Source organism: Equus caballus, chromosome 25 (assembly GCF_041296265.1).
Source record: "Equus caballus isolate H_3958 breed thoroughbred chromosome 25, TB-T2T, whole genome shotgun sequence".
In the NCBI taxonomy this organism is placed as follows: domain Eukaryota; kingdom Metazoa; phylum Chordata; class Mammalia; order Perissodactyla; family Equidae; genus Equus; species Equus caballus.
This window is the reverse complement of record NC_091708.1, coordinates 13,148,521-13,174,289: the sequence shown is the minus strand read 5'-3', so window position 1 is coordinate 13,174,289 and position 25,769 is coordinate 13,148,521. Positions and strand designations below refer to the sequence as shown.

At 46.0% G+C, this 25,769-nt stretch overlaps 1 protein-coding gene across 2 annotated transcripts; it reads right to left on the bottom strand.

Moving 5' to 3' along the window:
- Positions 1–554: 554 nt before the first annotated feature.
- On the bottom strand, positions 555–25,562 carry ANP32B (acidic nuclear phosphoprotein 32 family member B). 2 transcript variants are annotated; one of them, XR_011432410.1, is made up of 7 exons: positions 25,127–25,545; positions 15,883–16,032; positions 12,220–12,342; positions 6,579–6,768; positions 4,139–4,563; positions 2,559–2,628; positions 555–1,007 (listed from the first exon to the last, which is right to left on the bottom strand). XR_011432410.1 is itself a non-coding variant. In XM_023629723.2 (7 exons), exons 1-7 carry the CDS (start codon positions 25,178–25,180, stop codon positions 940–942), a joined length of 780 nt encoding a protein of 259 aa, XP_023485491.1. In that variant the 5' UTR covers positions 25,181–25,562; the 3' UTR covers positions 555–939. The 2 variants fall into 2 exon arrangements, 1 of the variants encoding a protein (XP_023485491.1); XM_023629723.2 differs by having other exon boundaries at positions 4,139–4,263; positions 25,127–25,562.
- Positions 25,563–25,769: the final 207 nt, after the last annotated feature.

Sequence of the window (25,769 nt, the reverse complement as noted above, 5' to 3'; positions counted from 1 at the left end):
TGCAAGAGACTTCAGAAGCCATTTGGTCACACCCCCTCAATTTTCCAGACTGAGGTGACCCAAAGGTCAACAAAAGGTCACACGGGAAATCAGCGGCAGAGCCAGAACTAGAATTCAGTTCTCTCCGGGCTCGGGGTAAAATCTTTTCCTTTATACTACCCTCTTTTCCTAAGTCATCTATTATTTGAATCGAACATTACTTTCATGGGTTCCAGAGCAATGAATTTCAAACATTATTTTTAAAAAATCTGCCTCACTCCCACCGCCATCAAACATGAAGATTAGATTTAAACACTAAACATCCTACACACTTGTGCATTTCCCCTCAACAACCACTAATATAAAAACGCCAAAGAAACCATTCTTTAGTGTGTTTTAACATGAGCTTACAATTAAAAGTCTAGTTTAAAAATGTAAGCATACAACTAGGCTTTACCAAAGAGGAACGTGTTTATTTCACTTAAATTCTTAAAAATATTTTTTTGGCAGTTGTCACATAAAATGTCCTAATGTAAAAAAATTTCATTAAAAAGAAAAGCATGAAAAAACAGACCCAAAATGTTAAGATTTTATTTACAAAGCTTCTTTGTTGTACAGAAAGTAAAAATGCTGTTACAATCTCGGTGTAATTGGTAGCCACAGACGGCTGACTCGCCAATCACAGCTATCCACGCCACAGCAAGAGTCTGACACGAAAACCTAACAACGCTTATAATTTTGTTGGGGTGAAGTCCCCAAACTTGGTGGTGGATTTCCAAGAGGGACTAAACAGAGGGAGGCGGAATGTCACAGGAACTATTCTTTGGCTCTTTGGGTGGGTGGGTGTCCTGGGGTTTGTATCACAGCTACCTTTTTTTAATTATTATTAAACAGCTACCAAATCCATGAGCAGTCCAACCAATACTGAACAGTTCTCTTTTCTGCAGGTTATTTGGGGTCTTAATCATCTTCTCCTTCATCATCTGTTTCTCTCTTCCTCTTTTCACCTTTCCCGCTTTCTTCCTCCTCTGTACAATAACAAAAATCCACTTTGAGACAACTGGAAAGGCATTTTGCCTAAGTTATTGCTAACGGAGGTAAACAACAATGAATGTTCTGATGGTTGGGAGATTTAAAAAAATGTAAGCTTGATTAGATCAACAGGTTGTTAATTAAGAGGTATAAATTTATAAAAGCATAAATAGTGGCCATGGAACCAAGAAGGGCAAAATGCACAGCAGCGCCTCAAATCACAGCAAAGGTAACCCAGTTTTCTCAATTTGAAGTGGCTGTCTCCCAGATGTTTCTTATTTTCCTTATGCTTGCTAGTCCTGACAATTAGACATCGGCAGTTATTACAATGCATAGCAAGGACTCTGGAGTGAGTGAGCTGTCTCGGAGCCAGGCTCACTAACGAGTGACCATGGGTGGCCACTGAACCTCTTGAAGCCTAGTCCCTCGTCCGTAAAATGGGGACAATGGTACTGACTTCATGAAAGTTATTCTGAAGATGAAGTGAGACAACACGAAGCAGTCAGCCTGGAACACGCCAGGACTCAGACGACAGCAAGTTCGTATCAACCAAGCAGGGACTTCGAATCCTTGGTATGCGGGACAGAGACCTACACATCACTCTGTTTTTTCAACTAGTAAAAATTTCTGGCTATTTCAACGAAATTGACTAAATCTGCACTCAATTATGTTCCAAAAAGCTCCTTGAAGGCAGGGACCAGGTCCTAACCATTGTTTTAGCCATGTAAATTTAGTCCAATGCCTGGCACAGAGAACAGGTGCTGAGAAAGTATGAATCAATGGGAAAGCACAGGAAGCAGCCTGGTACTCTGAAACCTATACAAGTGGGAGAAGCTGTTCTTTCAATGAATAATAAATAAGTAGATGTTTCACTGGTTTTTGTTGTGGTGGGGAAAGGAATAACACTGATAAAATTGGAAAGGTGCTATTTATATATATCCTGCAAAATCTACAATCCAATAGTAAGACTTTTCTTTTTTTTCTTTTTTCTTTTTTTTTTTTGAGGAAGATTAGCCCTGAGCTAACATCTGCTGCCAATCCTTTTCTTTTTGTTGAGGAAGACTGGCCCTGAGCTAACATCTGTGCCCATCTTCCTCTACTTTATATGTGGGATGCCCACCACAGCATGGCTTGCCAAGCGGTGCCATGTCTGTACCCGGGATCCAAACCGGTGAACCCTGGGCCGCCGAAGCAGAATGTGTGAAGTTAACCACTGTGCCACCAGGCTTTTGTTAATGAAAGAATTCCAAAACAGAAATCTCATGCCTGGCAGTAACCCGAATGACAGGGTCTAAAAACACATTTCAAGTGTGGGGACTGAGGACCAAGCCGCCCGCACTCACATAGGCATTATTAATCGCTGTAGAGCAGGCGAGCTGCACCAGCACAGACACACTGACAGGCCTTGTTAGACCTATGAAGACCTGTGAAGATCACCAGGCCCAAGGGCCTTTTATTTTCTCCTCAGTGGTTTCAAATTCTAAATTAATGGATATTTCCCCCTGATTTTTAACTGAGGAGAACCAAAGTGCATGCATCCGACCCACCTTCATCCTCATCCTCATCCTCATCATCTTCATCGTCATCAACTTCTCCATCATGTCCAAATTCTTCCTCCTAAAGAATGGTAAATAGCACGCCATTATTACATTAATTCTGCCAAGCTGAGAAGTACAAAGAAAACTATAATTTGCCAGTAATCGTAACAATCCATCAAGGAGAAAACTGTTATGTTGTTTTCATCTACTTTGATGTACTGGGATCTGCTGATTTTTCTTATAAGCTTAATTTAAAATTTTCTTTTAAAAAAGTGCTCTTCTTTTTTTGTTTGTGTTTTTTTTTTTTTCAAGATTTTATTTTTCCTTTTTATCCCCATACATGGTACATAGTTGTATATTTCTAGTTGTGGGTCCTTCTAGTTGTGGTGTGTGGGACGCTGCCTCAGCGTGGCCTGACAAGCAGTACCATGTCTGTGCCCAGGATTCGAACTGGCGAAACCCTAGGCCGCCAAAGCAGAGTTCGCGAACTTAACCACTCGGCCACAGGGCTGGCCCCAAAAAGTGCTTTTCAAGCCAGCCCTGATGGCACAGTGGTTAAAGTTCGGTGTGCTGTGCTTTGGTTCCTGGGCTCGGAACGACACCACTTGTCTGTCAGTAGCCATGCTGTGGTGGTGGTTCACACAAAAGAACAAGAAGAACTTACTACTATCCAGAACTAGGTACTGGGGCTTTCGGGGGGAAGAAAAGAAAAAGGAGGAAGATTGGCAACAGGTGTTAGCTTAGGGTGACTCTTCCCCTGGAAAAATACCTGCTTTTCAAAAGTAAACATTTTATTTGCCAGATATGTTTAATTAGTATACAACTTATGATGGATAATTCAAGAAATGATTTTAAAATCTTGAATTTCAAAGCAAGTTTGGACAAAGATTTCTATATTCCCATTCTTATAAAATCTTCCTTCCAGAACTTATTTCATTAAACACCTATGAGATTATACAAATACCCAGCCTTACTTTTGTACTACAAAAGAACATGCTTTTTGATGCCATCTAATTTTCTTTGCCTGTTTTCACAAACCTCCTTGCGGGTCAGAGTTAAGTCCCCCCTTCTCCTGTCCTGCGGTGCTGGGCTCCTCAGAGACGCTGCTTCACCAGGCGTCTCATAAACTAGACCAGCTGCTCGTGCAGGCAGGACCATGTTCTTAGTTAACTTTGCATCCAACTCTTTAGCACAGCAGAGAAAGTACTTACTGAATGCAGCTGATACACAAGAACAAGTTCAGACGTGGCAAACAGACCCTCCCTTCAATGCAACAAAGGGACAGACAGACACGTCAGTTCTCAGCGTCTCCAGTTCTCTCACCCTCTGCATGAATACTCAACTACTGCTTCCTCCCAAAGTTAAAGGATCAAAACTCAGTTTGCAGAGCCAAGCCCTGTGTCTAGTTAGCATTCAGCAAGCATTCCAGTTAGTATTTACCAAAAGGGGGACAAGAGCTAAATCAACCAGACTGACATCAGTTTATTCACAAGTATACTAATTTCTTCAGAGGCCTTTTCCTTCTTTTTTCTTTTTTTGAAATCCACACTTTCGCTCTAACTACAAATGGGTAGCAGAGTTGCACTCACCTCCCCACTGACTTCATCTTCGTCCTCTTCCCCTTCTCCATCTTCGTCTTCATCTTCATCCTCTTCGTCATCAAACTCTTCCTCCTCACCATCCTCATCCTCTTCGTCCTCCTCATCTTCTCCTTCTGAAAACGGTCCGCATGGAATTCATTAACTACTTTGCTGTCCACAGGCCACCCCTGGGAAGGTGCCAGGGAGCTCTGGGTTGGTGCACAGGACGAACACTGGGCCACACCAATGTCAGCAGAAACCACGAAGCACCATCACCCTCCTTCTCCCGAGCTGCTGCAGCTCAGTTCCTCTGTTCAAGAGTCCCACAAAGCTGGAGGCCAGGCGTCCTGGCGGGCTGGATGTCCACTACCATACGTACTGCTGGGATGATACAATGGCTGGGACTCGCTTCAGAATTAGGAGGGGGCAAGTGGCTGAGGGAGTGCATGTATAAAACAAGATCAGCCATGGACCAGTAAGTGCTCAAGTTCAATGACAGGAACGTGAAAGTTAGTTTTACTATTATTTCTACCTTTGTCTATGACTGAAATTTTCCATAGTAAAAAGCTACCAATAAATCAAATTAAGCTCCTTCTCTGAGGTAAGGGTACCACCACAAAACCAGCTGCTCCAATCAGGAACCTGGGGACCCCATCAGAGGTGGCAGGCAGGTGTGCACACCTGGGACAGGCAGGGTGATGGAGGCCACCGCCCCCTGCGTCTCCATACGTGGTGCAGGCCCCCAGGCGAGCAGTCCCTGCCTCTCCCACTCCACGAGCTCACTGCACTCTCCTGCCTCGGCATGCTCTTCCTGTATTCTCAACGGGGCTCACACTGACTCAACCTTCCAGTCTCAGTTCAACAGCACTTCCTCAGGCCGACTTGCTAGCCCTCCCATTCTCAGCTCACATGCTCACACACAAGCACCTGATGCCGCTCCTCTCCTGCACACTTTGCTCACTTGGGAATATTTAGTTATGATCATTTAACATTTCTCTTCTTAGTAGACATTGAGCTCCAAGAGGACAGGAGACGTTTGTTTTCTTTTCTTTCAAAACTATTGTCCACAGTGCCTAGCACAAAAGCAATGCTCCAGTGTTTGTGCCTGACTGCCCTTCGCTCCCAGGAGCTGCCCTCTGCCCTCCAAGGAGTCTCCACAGGCTCCTGCACACGCAGCCATTCGACCTGTCCAAGGGGAGCCTGAACAGCCAAGAGGGATGAACGGTTTTCAGGAGTGAGTGAGTGATGGAAACATCTGGAACAAGGGAGGCATCCTACTCTGTGTTCACTTTACCGTATGCTGTGGCCTTGTCCCAAATCTGCCACAAAGTGAATGTGCAATTTTCCAGATTACTACACCATTAATCACACGCAAGCTGCCTGATGTTTCTCCTCCTCCACTTTTCTCAACCATTTCTATCCTGTATTTTTATTTTTAAAGAAAAGAGATATTTAAAATAGTGCTTCAAATACAGTAATACCACCAATTCCAGCAACATCAGGAATTACAGGAGAATAAGTTTTCTTCATTTTGATGTGAAAACTGATCACTCCGCTTCCTCTAAGCCACTCCGAGGCCAGAAACCATTCGTTCTAAGAGTGACTCAGAGTCAACGAGTCACTGTGCAAGGAAAGCATGAGCTAATTCCGGAGGGATATTTTGGGTAGAAAATATACAAAGATTCTTAAAGATAACTAGATATAAAAAACCTTGATCAATGTCAAAAATAAAAACTCTATTTGAATTCCATATTAGGGCCAGAGCTTATTTTCCTTACTAATGAGAAATGGAATGTATCATATAGTACTTTAAAATCATTACCTTCTTATCTCTGGTCATATACCGAAGGCAGGAAACCTATTTTATTCCTATTAGGATACAATGAACATGTACCAAGTACCTATTAAGTGTGAATAAAGAGATAAAAGACAATCTCTACCCAAGAAGAAGCATAGTTGGAAGGAACGAGAATAGCAGAGTGCGACAAGTGCTAGGAGAGAGGTTAGCGAGGGGATGAGCCAGCACGCACAGGGACCTACCCTAGCCCACTGGTGTCCGGAAATGCTCCCCGGAAGTGGTGCCAAGGCTAAGCTTGTAAGGATAAGTAGGCAGTAAGCGAGAAAAGGAGCATCTAGGAGGAAGGCAGGAGACGACGTCCTTTTAGGAAACTGTAAACCACAAGTACTTCAATGGGTTGGAGCAGCCTATGGTCTCTAGGCTCCGAATTCAAGACTAATTAGCTGACGAACCATTTTTATTTTGAATCATTTGAAGGCTTCAGTGTCCCAAGAGCTTATCAAAATTAAACAGAGGTCCTCGCTCCAAATTTAATGAAATGCCCACATGCATGGATGTAAATTATTTCTCTCAATAGCAAGATCATTCAGCAGCTTTCTCAGGACCTCTGAAAGGCAGAAATTAGGCTCACTGGATGTTGCGCCCACTCACCTTCATCCTCCTCTTCTTCGTCCACACCGTCCACCTCGGCATCCGAGTCGGGGGCTTCCTGATCCTCTCGGTCATAGCCATCCAGGTAGGTCAGCTGGGGCAGGAGCTTGAAGACACTCTCTCGGTAGTCATTCAGGTTAGTAACCTCACAGTTAAACAGATCCAGGCTTTTCAGACAGTCCAACTTTTTCTGAAGAAAGGGATCAAAAAACACACCTCCTAAACCAAAGGAACATACGCAACAAAACCCATCTCCTGAAGAGGTAAAACTCTAGGCTCTACATTCAATCAACTGCCACCCACTCAGCCCTGTGCACAGGACAACACTGCAAGCCCTGTCAGGCCTTCCCTCCCACATCTACCCTCTCGGAGAACTGTCTTTTCCTGGCAGCATTAGTAGTCTTAAATATGAATTTCAAATAATGTTTATTAAGACTGGATCTTTTCACAGTATGAGACAAACAGTGCTTAATAAAGTTGGTTCAAAACTAAGCGTGAACACTTGAGTAATCAAACGGCCAGTAAGAACGTGCTGGTGTCAAGCACTGTCTTCATGCGCTAGGGTGGCCGTATGAGGGGCATCAATCCATCTCAAGGTGCCTGAGACCCCTCCTTGGAGACAGAGATGTGCCAGGCTGGAGACTGGAATATAACACAGCACCACGTGTGGTGGTGTGCAAACTTTACGGGGAGACTGGCTGGCGCAAAGGAGGGGGCTCAGAGTTCAAACTTCAGAAGCAGGAAGCACTATCCCGTGTTCTTTTTTAATTCTTTTGGAAAAGATGGACACTATTACCAGACCCTTCTGGTATAAAATTCTTCTGATTTACCGTACCTTGAAATGTTGTTGCATTATCTCCTTTGTTTGGAACCTCAGTTTCATCTATCTAAAACAGTTAAGATCTAAACACCTGGCGCAAGAGATTCTGAGCAGCCAATGGGGATAGGAAAATGTCCGTGTATTTTACATTTTACTCAGATCTTCATGTTATTACATCAGTGTACTATTATTTCAATCCTACATCTATTAAGTTTTGATTAAAGGTGAATTAAGAGACTGGGAGGGCAGAGGTAGTGTTAGAGACAAATAAGGAGACAGCAACAGGAGGGAGAGCAGACCCTCACAGGGAGGGGAAGAGGGGACCCCTTTTATAAAGAGTGAACACAAACGTGCAGCGCTATGCGGCCTGGCGCCTCGTAGAATAGAGGCAACGAGCCCGGAGGGCATATGACTACACAGCTTCACAGATCGAACTTTTGATGGTTCTGAAGCAAGAGAAAAAGCTTGGTAACCTCTAAGGAAGTAGTACTAAAAAAAAAAAGGAAGAAAAAAAGGGGTGCCAGCCCTGTGGTGTAGTGGTTAAGTTTGTGTGCTGTTTCGACAGCCTGGGGTTCCCCAGTTTGAATCCCAGGCACGGACCTACACACCACTCATCAAGCTATGCTGGGGCATTCCACATAGAAAATAGAGGAAGACTGGCAACAGGTGTTAGCTCAGGGCCAATCTTGCTCACCAAAAAAATTTCATATCTGCGTATGAAGTAAGTCGCAAAAAATAAATGTTGGTGTTTAAAGGCTCTGAGGCTTTATTGGGAAAGCTATTTCAACATTCATAAGGAGCTGGGAAGAAATGCAGATGAAACAAAAACAGTCTCCAGGATTTAGGGTATCTGTGTAATTCTGGGGAATTACAAAATGATTTGAAAATCTTCACGCTAAAGCAGGGCTTGGCAAACGATGGCCTGCTGGCCCATTCTGGCCCGCTGATTGTTTTCGTAAATTAAGTTTTCCTGGAACAGCCACATTCACTGGTTTACGTATGATGTGTGGCTTCTTTCGTGCTACAAGGGTAAGGCTGAGCGTTGTGACGGACTGGCTGGCCTATGAAGCCTAAAAGATCCACTCCCTGGTCCTTTAGAAGGAAGGCTGCTGAGCCCGCACTCACAGCCTCTATCCTCCTGATCAAGGAGGAGGTTCCCACACCTGCTCTGTCCTCACTGCGCAGTCCTTGGAACACACAGCAGGGTCACAGCGACAGGCAAATGCGCCCCTTGAAACACAAATGCACAATGACCCAAGAGTTTGTGGATCAAATCATGTGTGCATCAAAGTCAGTCCCCTGAGGTCTTAAGAAGGCTGTCCCCAGCCTTCTCATCATGGGGGAACTGCTTTCATGCTGTGTAGCTTTCAGATTATGTTCCCTCCCAGGTATGACTGCTTGCCAAAGAGGGAAAAAATGCTGAAAAAAACACCACCCCAGACAACTAGCTAGCATACTGGAACTCTAATCTCTTCATAAAAAGGTCGACTCTATACCAGCGAAGACAGAACAGCAAGTAAATTTAGGCAGCCTTCTCAAAGCGGCTCAGTAAAAAACTCTTTGCTCTAGGGAATGAACCATTTGTTTCTCAAAATTACTCCCTAGGAATGGAGGCCCAAACACGTGCCCAACCCCCGATCCTCAGCGCTCTCCGGCGCCCCGGGCCCCTCCTCTCGCTCTGTCAACTATCCCAAGACACAGGGCCTCCAAGGCCCTCCTGTTTCCGAGACTCTCTGAGTCTGAGACTTCTGGCTACTTTGTGAGAAAGGACCCATTATGAATCATTTGGACATTCCAAACAATATACCAGAAAATGAAGTGAAAGCAAACAACAACAAAATCCCAAATAACTGCAGTACTCTAGAACTGTGTAAAGTAGTAAAATTGTGCTTTAAGGCCCAAAATACACGACACACAGATTAGATTATTCAGGATTCCAATGTAATGTGTAAATACTGTTAAAAAAGAAAATAAAAAAATTACAACTCTACCATACCAGAAATTTGGCCTAAAACTAATAGGCTAGCCATAATAAACATTAAACATTTTATTAACAATAATTTTGCTTGCCTTCTTAGAATTTAGAAGGGCTTTGGGGGATGGTTTGGATGGCCCAGGTCTCTTAAAAAAGGTGTCCAAGGACGTTTGAATTGATGCCTTCTTTGTCTCTCGATTAATGTCCCTGTAGCAAGCAGAGGCATTCACAATCATTGCATTGACTATAAGCACTGGGCTCAACGTAGACGGTGTTCAAGATGTACGCGGTTAATGAGGATGAGGATGGCGTTTCTCCCCGCTGAATACTTTCAGAAGTCAAAATGGACCCAACGTCTCCCCCCTTCACCTTCGCCTACGGTTTTATTTTACTCTAAGTTGTAACTTCAGGAGACCCACCCGGCACCCCCAGGAATCTGAAGAGCAAGCTCAGGAGAATGGCAGGAGCTCTGTCTTTCCAGATAGCCCTGGGTGTGCAGCGCTGTGGCCCTGTCACTGGCTGGCCAAGTGTGTGACTCTGGACAAGGGATTCAGCCTCTCCCAAGCCTCAGCTTCCTCACGTGTAACAAGGGCCGTGCTATTTCTATCCACTTTGCAGTAATGTTTTGAGGATTACTAATGAGATAACATACACAAAGAATCCTCTACAGTGTACAGTACATAAGAGATCCTCCAAAAATGGTAAATACAATAATAATAATTTCTCATTCTTCACCGTCCCAGGAGCACTGAGACTTTCACGGCCACCAAAGGGCCCTCATACGTCACTGACCAGGTTAGGAACACCCAAGCAAACAACTCCCAAACAACGTTTGCTTCTGCCCTGCCTGCATGCCGGACACTGACCAAGGCTTCTGACGAAACATCAAGAGGACTCGGGTTGCCATGAGAATTAGGCAACAGCCAGTGATCTAGCATGGAAATACTACGTGGCAGGTTGTTCTCAAAAAAAGAGGTTCCAATGCTTACAGTGACCCTGATTTGACAGGCCTGTCATTCACACATAATAAAGGCTTAGTGTAGCCCGTCTGACTGGGAGATCCTCATCACTTAGCTTGGTGCTCCTGTTGGAACTGCCAGCTTAGGTCAATTCGGGTATGGAAAAAATTTGTAGGTAAAAAGAGAACAGGTCCTAAGGGCAGTGGAGAGAATAGTGGACTTGGTTTTGAAACCCTACTCTGCCATTTATCCTGTGGCTGCTGAGTATTTAAGCTTTCAGAACTTGGTTTCCTATCTCTGCAAGGAGGACCATCATTCTCTCTTCTCTACGTTACACGAGGATACAGTGGGCAAATGTGAATATCCCCGAATACAGCAAAACTTGATGTTCGCTTCAACACTGGATATGGGAATTGGTTTGGAGGAAAAAAATAGAACTAGAAAAATGAGGGAGCTCAAGTATCTGGGTATACCTAAAACAGAAAAAATGGGCAAAATTAAGACAGCAAAGGTGAGAAGGAGGCTCCAAACATTTCTGGGAAACGAGTTAAACAAGGTACACTTCATGAAACATAAAAGGGACTCAGTAAAAGGTCATTAAATCTACAGTGGAACAGAGCCTCAATTATTGGTTAGGAGGAAAAGATCCTATAGTTCTGGCAGGAAATCCTCTTCATAACAAGAAGTCACAATTTAATTCTATCTTCCCTTAAAATACCAACAGAGCTTTCTGTAGAGCTGATGTGAAATCCAAATACTGACTATATTGTGACATCAGAAGAGCAGAGAAAGATGCCCTTCCTCTTGGGCTCTGGTCTTCTGGATCCTGAAAGACAGCTCCTATCTGCAGCACAGCCCTCTCCCCGTTAATGCTTGCAAGTTAAGTCACATGGAAATACTATGTATACCAGTAAAAAACAGAAAGAAACCACAGGCTTCTTTGGGTAGTAGACAACAAGGTTGAGTTCCATGAGCCTTAGTAAATGGAATTCTACCTCCATGCCAAATTTGTTGAATGTCATATTCAGGGAAATCAGTCATTTAACAAACTTGAATTCAGACACATTTTCAGGTGGCTGCCCACAGCCCGTGTTACCCCTGCCTGCAGAAGCTCTTTTCTGGCCACTGCGACTTCTGCATGGACTGGCCCTCCATTAGCACAGCTCCCAACTTACAAAGCAAAGTAAGCGCATTACCTTATTTTATTCTCAGAACTCCTAAGTGAGGCAAGTAAGGCAGGGATTATTATCTTCCCTGCTTCATAAAGGAGGAAACTGAGGCCCAGAGAGAAGAAGCAATTTGCCCAAGGTCACACAGCAAGTCTATAACCAATTGGCACTTGCTTAACTTTCCATAGCTTATCCCAGTAGGTAAGACTGAGGAGGATTTGGGGGTTCCCATGCAAAACTTTAGGCAACAGTGATGCAGCTAGAACACAAGATCATGAATTAGAAGATCCAAAACATACTGGAGCTGTCCTTGGACTGTTCCATTTATAATTCAGATATGCCACGCAATATAAATAGCTTTTTCTGTAAAAGTATAAAAGTACAGAAAAGCCTGGCTAGTCTAGAGAAAAAATTTTCAGATAGATGTTTAAGGTTAAGGTTTTCAACATATGAAATTTAAAAAGGACAAAAAAGAAAAGAAAAGAATTCCCCTTTGAAGGAAGCCACAATAATCAGGCAGAGAGAGCAAAGCCACAGGAACACACATAACCAGACAAGCCCTCATCTTTAAAACTGGGCTCCTTCTAGAAAAAGCATTATAATAAAAAACCACCACTTTCTCAATCAATGATTATTTCCAATCATTCCCCTCACTATAAAGAAATATGAAAATGAAAATGACCAATAAGTCCTGGTTTCTAAATTCTCAATTACTTACCAGAGGTTCCAAGGTGCTGATGTCTTTCAGTTTATTTCCACTTAAGTTTAGATGTGTGAGATTTGGAAGTTTTTCTGCTAACATGTCCAGACCTCCAAAGATTCTATTGTCACTGAGCTCAAGCTGGAAGAGAAAATGCACACAGGGCGGGCACACGCACGCACGCACGCGCGCACACACACACACACACACAGAGAAACATATATCATTAAGGTGTTCTAAATAGCACATATAGTATTCAAATACTTATCAAAATTCAATGATCTCTGTTTTTATTAGGGCATGTATTCATTTTGTTTGATTAAATCCAAATAAGCAGTTTACAGATCCTAGCACATTTTGGGCAAGGGAGAGAGACACGATAGGATGAAAAGAGTTGTGTTTTTTTAACTAGCTGCTAATTCTAACAGTTTGCTCAAGAACTGGCCCCTAAAATCAGTGAATACATTTTCTCACCTAAAAAGTGGGTCAAAGCAAATTAGAATTCTTTGAGAAGTTGTAATACTCTATACCTGCCAGAAAGGGTAAATGGCCCATGCATTCTAAGCAGCCTATTCTGTGCGCCAAGCAAAGCTTGCAATGCCCACTTGAAACCTCATCTGGTTGTGTACAGTGCTGACACACTGTGGGCTTGCACATCTGGAAGCCTCTGAAGGCTACAGGAGTGGTGCAGGCCACAAACAAGCCCTTATGCTCCATGACTTCAGGAAAGGGAGGGGGGCACCAGCTTTGAGCGTTGACGAAACCAACTTCCCTGAGGCCACTCCTTGCATAAACCTGGCAGCAGCCTTTGCAAGAACCTGCTCTAATTTCTTAGCTGCAGGTCAAGAAGCATGGCGAGTGGGGTGCCCAGGAACGGCTAAGCCTTCACCACGGAGTACTAGAATCTCAGAGGGAAAGAAACTGGACCCTGGAAAAATAAGATGGTCGAGAGCATCCAATGCAAACTTTTCATTTTGCAGATGAGAAAACTTAGGCCAAACAGCTGATTTCAATTCTCTATTTTAAGTGCCAAGAACAGGGGTAAGAGTATCTAACCCGTACATAGTACTTAAATGCCAGGCACTGTTCCAAGCACTAGAAACACATGAGCTCATCAATCTCACAGTAACCCGATGGGGTAGGTGGAATTATTGCCCCTATTTACAGATGAGTAAGGTGAACTACAGAGACGATGTCACTTGCCCCAGAGCACACAGCTGTTACAGCAGAGGACCTATGATCTGAAGCCAGGCAGGCTAGCTTCAGAAGAATCCATGTGCTCCCTATCATGCTATATATGTGGAATAGCATGAAAACTTCATGTTATTTAGTCTTTGGCATGCAATGAAATGAAGTGCATAATGCAGAATAGAGGAACTTTTAAATAAATATTCGTTGAGAGAATAGGTTAAAAAACAACTCAACTGTACTGAAATGTAACACTTCAAAACATTTTTTCCTTCCAGTGGGATATTCCAGTCAAATATCTAGTCATGGTCTAGATTTAAAAATACAAGACTATAATCAACAAAGACTCAAGTGTTAGTTTCACTGAAATTTTAGTAAGTCAAAATAAAAAGAGACTATTTCCCTTGGCTGGTTAGAATAGCACAAATATTCAATATTCACATCCTTCCGACATGAACATCTTAGGGAGTAGAGATAAGACAATCCGCCAAAGTATTTAGTGGCATATTTATTTTGAAATGAAATCAATGTGTAAATTTAGGAAAGCTGTGACATTTATACACTAAAATTCCTTTCAGAACCTGCTTCTTGTTAAAAAACAATCTGTGCTCTAGGGTAGGGAGAAAATCAAGTCCATATCAGCAATGAGAACATCCAAACTGCCTTTAGGTTTGGTGGACAGATCTCTGTTCATCCCTCACTAACCCTACCAAGTAAGCGACCAACAAGACTCCCGAGGGAGTGATAAAGCCTCTAGATAGACAGTCACCGAGACACTGACTTTCTCAGCAGGGGTGACCACACAGATCACAGTAATTCAGGAAAACGTATCAGGACGCTAGGAAAACAGAACAGAAAACACATAATAGGGATAAGCTAATGTCAAGTTTATGTAGATAGACGCTAAAAAGCCACCCATCAGTTGTCTAGTGGGCTAATCAGGGCCTCTGATGTCACTGATAATGCATGCAAACACAAAAGGGTTACACTTGAACCTCTAAAGTAGATACTTATCAGAAGACAGGGAAAAGATGACAAATTTACTCATTTACTTATTTATGTTTTTAAAGATTGGCAGCTGAGCTAACATCTGGTGCCAATCTTCTTTATTTTTCTTCTTCTCCCGAAAGCCCCCCAGTACATAGTTGTATATTCCAGTTGTGAGTGCCTCTGGCTGTGCCATGTGGGACACCGCCTCAGCATGGCCTGATGAGCTGTGCCACATCCGTGCCCGGGATCCAAACGGGAGAAACCCTGGGCCGTGGAAGCAGAGCCTGCGAACTTAACCTCAGCCACAGGGCCGGCCCCCTACAAATTTAAATATAACAGATTCTTTCTGATAGGAAACAAGGTCACCCTGAAACTCATGCCAACTGCCCGAGCATTTATTACCTAAATGCGGCAAATAAGTAAAAATCACTTGTGATTTTTAATTGATTTACTTAACCAAAAACCAAGTCCCTCCCAGAACTCAAGCAAGATACAAGAACAGCCTACCTACCCTTGGCCTAAATTTGATTACAGATTTCTTTCTGTGTACCTTTCTTTAGATAAAGGTTCAAGTTAAATTCCCTAATAAAGCGAATACCCAAAGAGCGGAGAATTCTGCAACGCTTACATGACCACGTCCTTTTCATATGTAATGGAAAAGGTACTGGGCTAGGCAACAGGAGATACGGGCTCTAGCTTTGGCTCTACCGCGAACTACTTTTGCGGGTGGCTTTAGGCAAATTATTATACCTTTCTGGGTCTCCTGCTATGCCCATAAAATAAGGGGCTAGGCTAGAAGACCAAAATTTCTTCTACTTCTGACATTCTGGGGTTGACAGTTAAATGCGCAAAGACATGAGAAAACACTTTTTTCTTGCGGTTGTTTTTTCCGGGGAGAATTGGAGGGAGACAGTGATTGGTTTATAATTAGACCAACAAAGCACTATCAATGGGCCGTGAGCTAGGTTAGGGAAATAGAGAAGCTCGGTTACAAAATTTCTTGTAGTCACAACACATTGTAAACTTCCTACTCATTAAGAATTACATAACGGGTTTGAATTATCGTAGACCACAAATCCGAAAAGTCTTTAAACTCGCCCTTAACAAACATAAAACGTGGGGAGTAGGAGGCGCCCGTGGTTCCTAAACCAGAGCTTACTAAGAACAAAGTGTAGTTAATAACAACAAATTTATAACAATTAGCAAGGGATAAATTAGTCACAAAATAATTATTCTTCATATCTACTATTTATTGAGCATCTAACATGTATTATTTCCAAACATCATAGCAATTCTGCAAGCTCGGGTGGTAGCACCAGTTTACAGGTGGGGAAATTGAGTCTTAGATGAAAGAACCTGCAGAAGATCACCCATCAGGGAACGACAGAGCTAGAATTCAATCCCAGATCTGCCCAGGACACCAAATGCTTCCTTAAAGGTAAAATCATCTATTTTTCCCTTCCCAGGATGGTTCTCTTTTATCGTTAAAGAAAAAGTACTTACCTTTTTCAATTTAGGTAGTTTGGGGAGATTTGAAACTGAAATCAAGCCTACATTTATTAGACTGAGGAACTCTAAGTTCACAAATTCAGCTGTTAAGCCCTCAATTTTCCCATCGTTTGATTTGCAATTGTCCAAGACAAGTTCTCGAACCTGTGGATGACAAAGGGCGGGACGGGGGGGACAAGTTTAAAAAAAAATACAGAAAACAAAGACAAAGCAAAAACTCCAACCATAAATACCCAGCAAAAACACCCACACATAGGGGCAGTCTCTACTTAGACCTAGCTCACAGTTATAAATAAATTAAAAGGAGTAAGCCTTTAGTAACAATATACTAATAGATATCAAGGGTGGAATATTATACCGTGGTGCTATAAAGATTTAAACTCTGCTTTCCAGAGGCAGAAACCACAGCTGAGATGTGAGTGAAGAAATCATATCCCCCTTATTTCTTTTGCCCAAGTCTGCTCCCCGAGGGGCAGCTTTCCCAACTGCAAACGCAGAGGAGCCGAGTCCAGAAGCAGGCCCAGCAGGCCGACACGGGAAGAGAGGAAAACTTCGCTTTTCCTATCAAGATCATTAAGAGATTCTGGTGACAGGTTTCTGCACTACACATTTCCACTTCTAGTTTTATTAATCTTTACTAAAATTATCTTGACACGAGGAAGGAATCAAGATGCAAAAGGCCTTAATTCAAAACAAAGATCAATTTGGGTTACACATGGGAAAGACATTTCTAGTGGATAGAACTATTGGATATTAAATGAGGTTGCTTTTTCAGGCCAGAAAACCTCCTTCTTTGGAGGTCCTAAGATTCAGAATTCAAATTCAGCCAAGGGGATCACCTCTGAAGATGCTGAATGTTGATTATTTAATAAACAGGCTACTATATGAATGTCTGCCCTGATAATCCCTATTGCCATTCTCGCTTTGTGGTTGACTCAGATTTGCAACTTTTTAACATGTTTTGATCCATTTAGATTAATGCAAATTATAGTTTTAACTGCCAAAGGCATTCATGCAGCAAATCTATCATGTTTAACAGCATTAATGAAGCTTGTACATGGGAGGGTGATGCTGATGGGTCTCAAACAAGGATAGGAGCGAGGAACGTCTGCATCCTCCCATACAGAATCCAAGGATACTACTCTAGTCATCGCCATCACTCACGGAGAACCTACTCGTCATTCCTTGCACCACCACACACTCCCCCTACTTACAGAGAAAGGTTTAGAGAGTGAGTGATGCCCACAACGCCAGAACTTCTTCACTACTTCTCACTACCCTACTTCCGCTTCAGAAGCCCTGGTTTCAGGATGCGTGCAGCCCACTATACCTTTTACTTCTTTCTTTCCTCCCTTCTGCTTTTCCCTAGATATCTCTGCCATTCTTACCTCTTCTGATGAAAACCAGCACATCTGAAAATTTAAGAGGCCAACTCAGGAGCGCTGGGCTCTGGAGACAGACGCCTGGGGTCAAACCCTGGCTCTGCCACTTACAACCTGTGTGACCTTGGGCAAGTCACTTAACCTCTCTGTGCCTCACATCCCTCATCTGTGGAGAGGAGGTAACAGTATCCACCTCACAGAGTTGTTGTAGAGAGCAGCGTTGGGGACACAGTAAATGCTGAGAAAGGAACCTGTGGGGAAAGGGAGTAGGGGTGTGACAGGGACCTTTACTGTTTACTTTATTCCTATGTGTACTAAGTTTTTTACAAGTCTGTGCTTCTTTTTGTATTAAAAAAAAAAGTAATACCAACAAACCATGAAAAAAAAGTCAACTGTCCCTGCCCACTCACCTAAGTAGTCTACTGCAGCACAGCTAGAATGTTTCCATTCGGTTTGGGGCATCTTCTATGCTTAAATACAGCACCACTCGAATGTGCCGAAAGCCAAGTGAGGGGGCACTAGGGAGGTAGCCACGGTGCCTCCCAGATCACCGGCTGAGAGCACCTCTCGGACATTTCTCTCAATTGGTAAAATTCCACTTTAATTAGGGTCGTCAAAACTACCACAAAGCATTCAAACGTGAGTTAGAACACGTTTGCTGAACCAAACAGCAGAAAAGGAATCAAGACGAAATTGGGAGAAAAAGGAAGACGTTAACGTAGTTCAAATTTGCAGGTTTAGTTGTTGGGTAAGGAAGATGATGGAGAGGGATGAGGTTCTGGCTTAGAGAAACAGGAATCATGTAGCTAGATGGAAAGAAGGCAGGCACAGCTTTCCGAGGGAGGAGGTAGTGAGTACCACGAGGGATCCGAGCCCCAGGCTGCCCAGGTGGAGGTGCCCCGGGCGGTCTGGAGCTCAGGGCGGTCTGGGTTATAGTTCTGCATCTGGGAGTCATCAGTGCAGAGGGAGCAGTGGAAGGATGAAACTCCCGGGAAGAAGACCAATCCTGGGGGATCCTGCAAAGGAGACTTGAGAAGAATCACGAGTGGTACCCCCAAAAGTGAAGCGTTCCTTTCAAACACCCAGAAAGGCTTATGAAATAAGGCACAAGAAGTTACTGAATAAAGACTGAAAAAATTAGAAAACAAATGCCCATCAACAAGGGACTCCTTTCCAGGATACACTGTAGGACGACAACCAAACTTAGAGAAGGTCTGTTATTTATGTGCATATCACACATTCACTCTCTCACATGTCAATAAAATTTCTCAGGGAGTGAAAATGAGTGACTTGGAGACTTTTCTATATAACTATTTAGCATCTCAATGATGAGAATATCAATTAAAAAATAAAGGTAAAAAAAGTCACTGCTGGACTTTAAGCTTCACCACACTTCCTGATGGCAGGGTCACGTCTATTTTAGTGACCGCCATATGCCAGTATGAGGAAGAGCCTTTGCAACTGTTGCAGGAGGAAAAATGGCCACAGGGCTCAGAGTACTGCACAGGCTTTGTGGCAGGATGGTGGGGGAATGAGCAGAGGAGGAAACACAGAGAAAACTTAGATAGAAGGGGACCCTACTTTCTGATTATACGCCTAATCACATAATGCAAAGGAGATTAATGTTTGTCACTATCAATATTTTGGTATATTTTTTTCAGTCTTTCTTGCAGATTTTAAATATAGGTGAGATAAAACTATATTACTTAACATACTTTGAAATGACAACTCTGAATACTTTTTAAGTGCTGAAGAAATTAAGGTGTATGCATGTACATAAATAACTTTACAAACCTCCCTATTGAACATTTTTCCAATTTTCCCTATTAAATAATGCCGTATCTTTTTATGTAAAATTTCTTCTGTAATTAGGATTGCTTCCTCACAATCTATTGCTAGGTGAAAGAATATGAAAATGAGTCTGTTATTGAGTTACAAGTTCTTTATTTAAAAGGCAACCAACTCCTCTTTTAACATTTATTACAAAATTCTCTTCCAATTTGACTTTTAATTTTGTGACCTTTCTTGACATATGAAAATTCTAGGTATTTGCATTTATTTTTTTCTTGAGAATACTGTTTTTACCCTAAGGGAAAATATTTTAAAAATAAACACCCCAAAAGAAACAATGACAAGAACAGACAAGCCATAAAAAATACAAATTGGCAGTAAATATAAAGACTGCTCAACTGTAAGCAGTAAAAAATGAATATTAAAAATGAGAGCTATCATTCTACTCTTGTTGGCGGTAGGGCAGCTCTTCCAGTGGAGAACAGAAGGCTGGGATGGGGCCAGGCGTAGGTGAGTTTATAAAGTGGGAGAGCGAGAAATTCGGGGACCTTAATTTCCTCCCTGAGCAGGAGGCACCAGAATTTACTGGGTAATTTACTGGAGGGAGTGGAGCAGAGGGTTGTACGGCTCAGCAGAGACCGCATGTCCCTTGACTTTGCCAGGAAGGCTGAGGATGTAGTAAAAAAAAATGTGCTGCCTCCAGAGCAGAGCTCCAGGGGCAGAGTAAGAGGGCAAGCCACTGGGGAGAAAGCGCAGAGCAGAGTGGGAATCATGGCAGAAAGCGGAGACCATGGGAGGCGCCACCAAGGGCTGTGCCTGAGGAGGACGGGTCTGGAAAGCCCGCCATCAGCAGCCTTCTGGCCTGTTGCAGGCTCCAAGCAGGACGTTGGTGAAAAGCGTTCTCAGGCGTTGTGTGAGCAGCATTCGCGATAACTAAGCCTCCTCTCTCCCCCATTCCTTCCGAGTGGGGAGGGCATCCAGACTGACTTGCAAGGGAGATAACAACTGTAGAGGAGGGTGCAGGGCCAGTGGGCAGGGGAGGGGGTCATATAATCCATGGACTCCCAATCTAGATCCAGAACAAACGAGAGGCTCTAATCAAGCAGAAACGGCCCCAGCTTCTCCTTCATAAGAGGGAGAAACAAATCCAAAACCCTCCCAGCGCCACTATCTAAGGCGGGCCGGCTGGGCAGGAACTTGTACATTTGTGTGCGCAACATAGGGAGCTGTCTGGTCCAAGATAGAGTTAGCTGGCCTTCTGCTCGAAGACAGATAGTTTAACTTCTGGGGCCAAATCCACTCTTCTTCATCCCTCATCCTCCAATTAAACTAGCTTCTTCTCAAACATGAATTTAAACACTTAAAAACTAAAACCAAAAATCCACACTGTTTCTTATTTAACTCTTGTTTCTGCTTTCTATAGTGATCAGCAAAAACAGCACTGTTTTCTACTAGTTTTTCACTGAAAAGTTGAACACGATTGTAGCCAAGTCACAGGGACTGGAGCTCGCAGCCACAGCGGGGATCCAGGCAATGCTCTTTTCATTCTCTCCAGCTTGCACTCACTTCCCACTACTCTAAAAAAAAAGATCAATTTTACCCAACTGGTTGGGTGACCTTCCCTAATTATAACACTTAAATTGTTATAAGAGGGAGGAAAAAAGGCATGGAGGAATTAAAGGTCATTTTGAGTTATCAATTCTTTTAATTAGGAAAGTAATACATGATTATTGTAGTAAGTGAAATAATCCAAAAACGTAGAAAGAAAAAGTAACTGTTGCCACCCTTGCCAATTTCCATCCTGAGTTAACCAATGTTCCAAACCTTCTACCCTATTACTATTTTAAAAGAATGTTTTCAAAATGACAATAGAACAAATTTATATTAGTTCTTAAGTGTGTTTAGGTGGCAGACCTGTTGGCACCAAGGAAGGAAACACCCATATCCTACTGGCGGGTAGGTAAGGAAGGCACCCATTCTGAAATGCATTTGGCAGAAGATAGACTCCCGTTACAAGATATTCGTTTCAGTGCTATTTAAAACAGCAAAAAAAACCTTCTAACCACCCAATGGGGATGGTTAAATTATGATCTATGCAGACATTAACAACGAGACTGAAAAATAATAAATAGTGACATGGAAAGATAATTACTGCATTATATATGCAAAAATAAAAGCAACACGATAGTATGTGCGTTGATAACACATCTGAATTTGGAAAAAATTAAAACATTCTAGTAGACTATACACCAGATGCCTAGATGGTAGAAAGGGGTGTGTGTGTGTGTGTGTGTAAGATTTCTGTTTTTTATTTTTGCTTATCTCTATCTACTACTTTTTGGCTTATCTGTATCTAATTTTTCTTCAATGAAGATGTATTATTTACACAAGGGGAAAAAAACCAATTAGTTGCTATGCAACCAATGAGAATATCCCATTGAGCTCAAAATTATATCACAAAAGACAACACCAGATGCCAAAAGTTGGGGAAAAAAATTTAAGAAGGCATAAACTAAGGAAAATCTAAATTTTCTGAACGAGAAGACTCAAACACAGCCAATATCTAAAGCTAGCTGTCCCTTGATTCGTAGTTATTAACGAGGTGCTCCTAACAGAGTGGCGTGTTTAGTGTAATGCAAGGATGAGAGCCCCACATAAAGAACAGGCATTTTATCCAGTTTGGGAATATAATTAAATTTGGTTTATAGCTCGCTATTGCATGTCAGTGTCTCTTTTTCAGTGTCTCTTTTTCATCTGATAATACCACCAATTTCTATGGTGTATATGGTATGTTCTAGAACTGTACAACTTGTTCTGAGTGAAGTAACAGACAATATAAATATTTTTATATAAAGTATTTCCTAGCCTTGCCTTTAAGATATTTTTGAATGATTACCATTCTTTATGAAGATTATTTTAAAATGCCATCTTTTCTACTGTGAGAACACACTGGATAAAAAAGACGCCATTTTGCACTTGGAAAAAATCGAATTACACATATCTTTATGAGTCTCCTCTTAGGGAAATGAGCATACCTGTGTTTACAAGGAATAAGGATATAGTAATAGGTGAAGCAAACCTATTATCTTGATCTCATGTACTTAGGCCAAAGACCACAAGAAGGTCAAGTGTTACCAGGGTCTTCTTCAAACCCCAAAATAAAAACAAAAAACATTTATGATCAAACCTCCACTTACCCTCCTCAAACACTTAGATCTCACTTGATGACACTGAGGTCAATCATGGGATACACTATTACCGCATTTAACAGCCTCCTATTCATCTTATGACAGGCAGTAGTTCAATGAAGAAAGGGTTCTTCCTGTTTCTCCAAATGACAAAAGCCTGCAGGATCCCAGATCCTTAGCAGGCCAGAGAATAGGGTCTGTTCTCTAGCAGCTGGCCCCACAACACACATAAGGAGCCATGGCACTAGCTGACTTTGGTTTTTTTATTTTTGTTTTGGAAGACTGGCCCTGAGCTAACATCTGTGCCCATCTTCCTCTATTTTATAAGTGGGACGCCTGCCACAGCGTGGCTTGGTAGGGAGCGCATAGGTGGGCGACGGGTGGGAAGTAGCGAACCCTGGGCCGCCAAAGCAGAGCGCGGGAAACTAACCACTTCGCCACCAGGCCAGCGCGGACTTTGGTTTTAAAGGATCCTGGAACTACTCATTTGCCTTAAGGATGATGCTTTTGTGCAAAACACTTTTTAACACCTCTTTTAAAATTTCTTTCAAATTCTACGGCATTTTTTTCCTGAAAATGCTTCGGTTTTAGGTCAAAGCTTTATTCTCCTAAGAACCTAACTCCCACTGGTCTCAGGCGCCCTCTCGGAGCCCTCGGGGAGTCTTTGCCCCCCAATCTTGGCAGTCTCCCCTGACACTCGCCCAAGGCCCCTAACCTGCACCCGGGCACCAGGCACCACGCGGTCTGAGGCTTCAGCAGGGAAGGCCTGCTCTCCGTTCACACTGCTTTCCAGGCCCGGCAGGGTGTCGGGACTCAGGTATTGACTCAAGAAGCCAGTGGATTCTGCAGGCTGGCGCGGTCCAAGGCAGAACTCAGCAGCCACTTGTGGCTTTTGAGCACTTGAAATGTGGATAGTGACCTTTTAATTTAATTTTAATTAAATAGCTACAGGGCTCTGGCCTGTCTTTGACAAGAGAGTAAGGCCTAAGTCGATTACTTGAAAAATTAAAACTCGCACATATATCTGTATTTTAAAAAGCAATATTAATTATTTCATATACGAAAAAAATCCCACATAGTGGGAACACCAACCGTTTTATTTCCCAGAGGGAGCAACACTGCTCTTACCGAGTATTTTAAGTGTTTTAGTTCGAGCCCATTCAAAGAACCGAAATTCTCGATTTAAAAGCACTTTGAAGATGCACGTGCTTCTTTTCTTTCGGAAATTTTGGCTAAATTTAATTACTCCGCATTCCGCCGGTCTGCAGCCACGCGGGCAGAACGCACGCGCCTGAAACGAGCCGCCGCTCGGCACGCGGGCTCCGCGCCTCCGGGGTCGCGGCGGCCGAGGCGCCCCAACGCCCGCACGTGGCCCTCACAAAATGTCTGACAGCCGGCCGGCCTCAGCCCCGAACCCGGGACCGAGCGGGGCCGCGCCGCGACCTCAAAACCCTCGTGCCCACGGGGGAGACCCTGCTGGACGGATCCCCGCAGGCCGGCAGCCTGGGAGCACGGCGCCCTGACCACGCGGGGGCCTCCCCGGGACAGCCGCGGGCCGGCCAACATGGCCCCGCGCCCGGCCTCGGGAAGCCGCGCGAGTTCGCGGGGAGGGCCGGAGCGGAGGAGAACGAGGCGACTCTTCGAGAGCCGGCCGCCTCACGCCGCCGCGGCCCCGGCCCGCCGCCCTCGAGCACGTGCGGGGGCCGAGGCCCGCCGTCCCCGGAGCCCGGGCCGGCGGAGGGCCGCCTGGCGTTGCCCTTTTAAGAAGGGGGAGGGGACGGCAGCGCCCGAGAGCAGACGAGGCGGCGGCGGCCCCGCGCGCGGCGCCCGCCAGACGAGCCGAGCCCCGGCGAGGCGGGGGGAAAGCGGACCTCGACTCGCCCGGCCGCGGCGGGAGGGCGGGCGGCGGCGCCCCGCGGGCCGGGCCTGCAGGCCGGCTCTCGCGGCGGAGGGGGACGGGCGCCCGCCAACATGGCGCTGTGGCGGCCGCTGGCGCGCGGAGCCGCCGCCCGCCCACACCGAGGGGCCGGTCTCCTGGGCAGGGTCCCCGGGCCCGCCGGGCGGCGCGGGACTAGCGCGAGGCCGCCGCCGCCGCCACCGCCACGGCCGGCCCGGGCCGACCGGCGCCCGCCCTGGGGGCCGGGAGTCAGGCAGGCCCGGGGTAGCGAAGGAAATGGGGAAGAAAGTTTTATTTTTAGGCTTGAAAAATGGCGGGAACCGCATCCTTTTTTCAAACTCAGCCCCGGGAGGGGCGGCGGTTGCGCCACCGCCGCCGCCGGGCTCGCCCCTCCCCCGCCCCGCGCGCCAGGCCGCGCCCGCCCGAGCCCCGGCGCCCGAGGGCTGCTCGCCCCCTCCGCGGCGCGAGGGCCCCGAGCCCCAAGGCCCGGCCGGCGCCCAGCGCGAGACCCGGCCGCAGGAGCCCCCGTCCCGCCCCTCCCGGCGGCCGCGGCGCGCGGAGCCCGGCGGGCCCAGCCCGGGATGGCCGCGCGGCTCCCCGGCAGGCCCGGCCTCCGCGCGGCCGCGCATCCTGGGAGGCTGCAAACATGGCTCCCAGCGTTACACAACCCTCGCCGCCTGCCCTCGCCGCCGGCCACAGGCACACGCGCCCCGCGCGCCGAGGACCCCGGCGGGCGCGGAGCTCAAAGTTTGCTCTTCCCCACCTTCCCTGGGCGGCCGCGGGGCCCGCGGGCGCCAAAGAGTTAATCCCCGCGCGCTCCCCCCTCCGCGCCCGCCCGCCTGCCCGCCCGCCTTCCCCGTCCGAGCCTGCGAGCTGCGCCCTTCCCCGCGCGGGGCCGGCGAGCCCGGGCCCGGGCCCCGCAGGTGGCCACCATTACGTGCAAGTCATCGGGGGACAGGGCGCCCGTGGGGCCGGCTTACCGCGGCCGGGGTCCGGTTCCGCAGCTCCAGGTGGATCCTCCTCTTCATGTCCATGTTCCCCTCTTCCCCCCTCTTCAAACTTAACTTTCCGCGGCGGGGGCGGAGGGGGGAGAGGCGGCCCGGCCTGCGCGGCGTGGGCCGTCGGAAGGGTCTGCTCGCGGCGGCGGCCGGCGGCGCGGTCCCGGGCGGCGGGCGGCGTGGGGCGGGCGAGCGGAGCCCCCGGAGCCAAGTTACTCACGGGAGCGGAGAGAAACCATGGAGGGAAAGGGGGCTGGAGCGCGGCGCTCGCCTCACTACCGCCGCCCCCGGCCGCGGCCCCGCACTGCGCTTAAACCGGCGACGCGGCGCGGGCGGCTGCTCGGCTCGACTCGGCCCCGCGCGGCGCCGCTCGGCTCGGCGGCCGCGGCGGCTCCAGGGACGGGGCGGGGAGACGCGCGGCGGGAGGGGCGGGGGCGGGGGGACGCCTGCCGCCTCCTCCCTCCCCCGGGTCGCACGTGGGGTGGCTGATGTAAGACCTTCCTAGGGGGCTTGAGGGCTTGAGACTCCCGGGCCCCACCTCGCCGCGCCCCGACGCGGGGCTCCGGGCGGCGCCGGGACGGCCGCGGGGCCCCGAGGGCCGAGGCGGGCCGCGGAGGCTCGCCCC